This window comes from Cyprinodon variegatus, unplaced genomic scaffold (genome assembly GCF_000732505.1).
Source record: "Cyprinodon variegatus isolate N-32 unplaced genomic scaffold, C_variegatus-1.0 Scaffold467, whole genome shotgun sequence".
In the NCBI taxonomy this organism is placed as follows: Eukaryota; Metazoa; Chordata; class Actinopteri; order Cyprinodontiformes; family Cyprinodontidae; genus Cyprinodon; species Cyprinodon variegatus.
The window spans coordinates 538,345-541,370 of NW_015150920.1; the positions used below are offsets into that span (position 1 = coordinate 538,345).

The 3,026-nt window shown below is 36.4% G+C and overlaps 1 protein-coding gene across 1 annotated transcript in view; it reads left to right on the top strand.

The window, feature by feature from the left end:
- The window catches only part of LOC107094157 (plastin-3-like), a 20,849-nt gene continuing 17,823 nt past the window's right edge, over positions 1–3,026 (top strand). The window contains exons 1-2 of the mRNA XM_015389597.1: positions 1–183; positions 2,627–2,696. Coding sequence (XP_015245083.1) covers positions 2,636–2,696 — 61 coding nt within the window. The 5' untranslated portion in view covers positions 1–183; positions 2,627–2,635. The remainder of the gene's footprint in view (positions 184–2,626; positions 2,697–3,026) is intronic.

Here is a 3,026-nt window from a genome sequence, read left to right on the forward strand (position 1 = left end):
AAACAGTGAGCATCTTCCAGGAGGAGCAGTGAGGAACCTCCCTGATCTCCTCCTTCCTGAGGAGGCGGGGAGGAGGAGGAGCAGCTCCAGCAGCCGGGCGGTGTCAGCCCTAAAAGCCGGGGCAGAGCAGCAGAGGCAGGCTGACAGGGACACATTTCACCGCACCAATCCAGCAGACCACAGGTAAGGAGAAGATGATCACTCACAGGGTTTAGGAGCAAGCAGGGAGGAAATCTAGGTTACATCATCTATTCAGCTCAGCTCTGCAGTGCAGTAGAAATAAACATCATAGAATTGCTTAATATTCTAAGACAGATGTTCAGCTGAGAAAGGAAACAGATCCAGCTTACAAGCTGTGTGATGATTGGCAGGATGGGCATGAATTCATGATGTTCCTACCAACCATCCTGACAGACTCACAGTTGTTGTTTTTTTAATTGGTCTGCCAGATGAGCACCTGTACACTGTGCTTCAGCTGAGACTTGGTGCAGGAGGTGGACCAGTCTGCTCAGACTAGTCTGGATGAACCCACTGCAGCACTGCTGTCATCAACTCCACAGGATTTAATGACATTTCCCTTTAGACAGCGACATCTAGTGGAAGTAAGATGCACCTTAGCCACCATTTTACGGAAAGCAGGAAGTCTGTGACATTACATAAATACATATCCTTAAAAAGTCATTAGAAATTAGACAGACTCTGGAAAAAACATCTAGAAATAAGTAAAAAAATGTCTTAAAACAAGTTTATTTACGCTTAATTGGAGTAGGTAAATTGGATAGTTTGCTAAAGGAATTAGTATTTTTACTCTTAAAATAAGATATTTAGATACAATGCACTTGAAATAAGACAATGCAATTGTTTTTTCTTATTTTAAATCTAAATTGTCTTGTTCCATTGACAAAGTATCTCTTTTACCTCCTTAATTCAAGAACAAATGCACTTTGAAAAAAAAGACTTATGTAGATTTGGATTTTTTTGTCCAGTGCAGCAGCTCTATTGATGAGGGGTGGTTGATATTTTTCTTGCTCTGGGATCAGCAGCTGCTGTTATTAAATATTATGCAGATTAGAGCGTATTGTCATTGTTTTGATCTATGAATAACAGACACACTGGAAAAATAAAAATCTAGATTAGTCATTTAATCACTTTAGTCACTTAATTTAAGACATTTTTACTTATTTCTAGATGGGTTGTTTTTCAGTGCAAGCAGAGGTGTTCTTACACTCGTTCTTAGGTCAAAGTATAGACGCCTTTTTGGGAAAAAAACAAAAGACTGGTAGTTGAAAGTAAATAAAAATGCTAATACATGTAAAATAATTTTCTTCTTTTCCTCACTGGGTTGTAAAGTGAATATGAAACATACAGACTGTCTATTTTTTTCTGAATGAATATTTCAGAGAGGGTGGAATAGATTGAACTGACCAGCAGTCCTTCATTAGCATTACTGTGGGATTATCACAGCATTAAAGCTGCAAATATCATAAAATCTGAAGTAGAACCTGAAGGAATCTGTAGTGTTTCCTCTCCTCCATCCATGTCTCTATCAGTGTTTTTGTATGAACCAAACAGGGTTCAAACTAGACAGATTATCTTCCTATTTTGTTCCACGGAACAATTACGTATAGAAGTAAGGAGCAGATCTGAAGAAATTCATGAAAGAAAATACAGATATTTGTGTTCAAAGTAAGATTAGATACAAGTGCAGAAAAAAAGCTACTTATGTCCTTGATACGTCTGGGTATACAGAATTTTTTTTTTTATCATCATTCCTTTTTTTTTTTTCTTTTGTGTGATACTGCAAACAAAACAGACAAAAGAAAATCTGCTGTTTGTTTTAATGTGGGGATCCTAATGCTTCCATCTAACTGTCTATTTGTTTTTTGGTCAGTCAGGCTCACTGCTGATAATTTGATGCCATTAAAGATGATAGCTAAAAGTTTAACTCCTCCCAGCCAGTAAAGGGGTGTACTCCAGCTCCACACTGTCATTCTGTACTGCCAGCTCCACTAGATTTTAGCTAATACTAAATACGTAGTATACATATATATATATATATATATATATATATATATATATATATATATATATATATATATATACACATCAATTTCAAGCAGATGGCATTGGTATGGTATCGGTATCGGCCAATAGTGCACAGCCAGGTATCAGGGCTAAAAATTTACATTGTCGCAACACTAGTTAAAATGAAGAATAATAAGGGGTTTATTTTTTTCCAAGTCATTTTTTCACTATGTCATTCATTCATTTATAAAAATCTTAGTTTGTTAAATAAATATTTAGTTTGGAGCTAAATATTTAGTTTGCAAAATAAATATTCAGTTTGTTAAATAAATGTTTAGCTCCAGACTATATATTTAGTTTGCAATATTTATTTAAGTAAGATTTTTATAAAAGAATAAATGACATAGTGAAAAAATGACCATAAATATTGCTCCTAATTGTTGACTGCTTAACTTTACAAACGGCGCCCCACACATAGCAGCCATACTTGTGAATAAATGGTCGAGAAGCTGGGAATCTCTTCTAGTCAGATTTGCACTGCCATGAATTATTCAACCAACAGGAGGAGAAAAGATGCCTGAAATATTTTCCTCTCCCACAGGTCGTCAGCATGTCTACGAAGGTGAGCGCCGAGGAGCTGGAGGAGATCAGGGAGAGCTTCCAGAAAGTGGGTGAGTTCACTCTCAGTGGGCAGGTCCTGAGCCAAGGAGCAAACTGCTGCTCAGGCAGCACATGGTGAAGAACCTTATGCACGTTGCAATTTATTGCAGTAGTTTGATAGGAATGCAGTCTTCAATCAAAAATAATGCTTATATTAGAGGGAAACAGTACTGGGTTGGATTTTTGTTAGTATTTTTCTTTTTGATTTGTATATCATGAATTAGAATCCTATTTGAGGAACCCATGTAAATTGCTCTTAAGTTAAGTGTATTTACAGTAAATTTGAGTAGGAAAAGAAAATGGTTTGTCAGTGGAATGAGTTTTTTTCACCTTAGAATAAG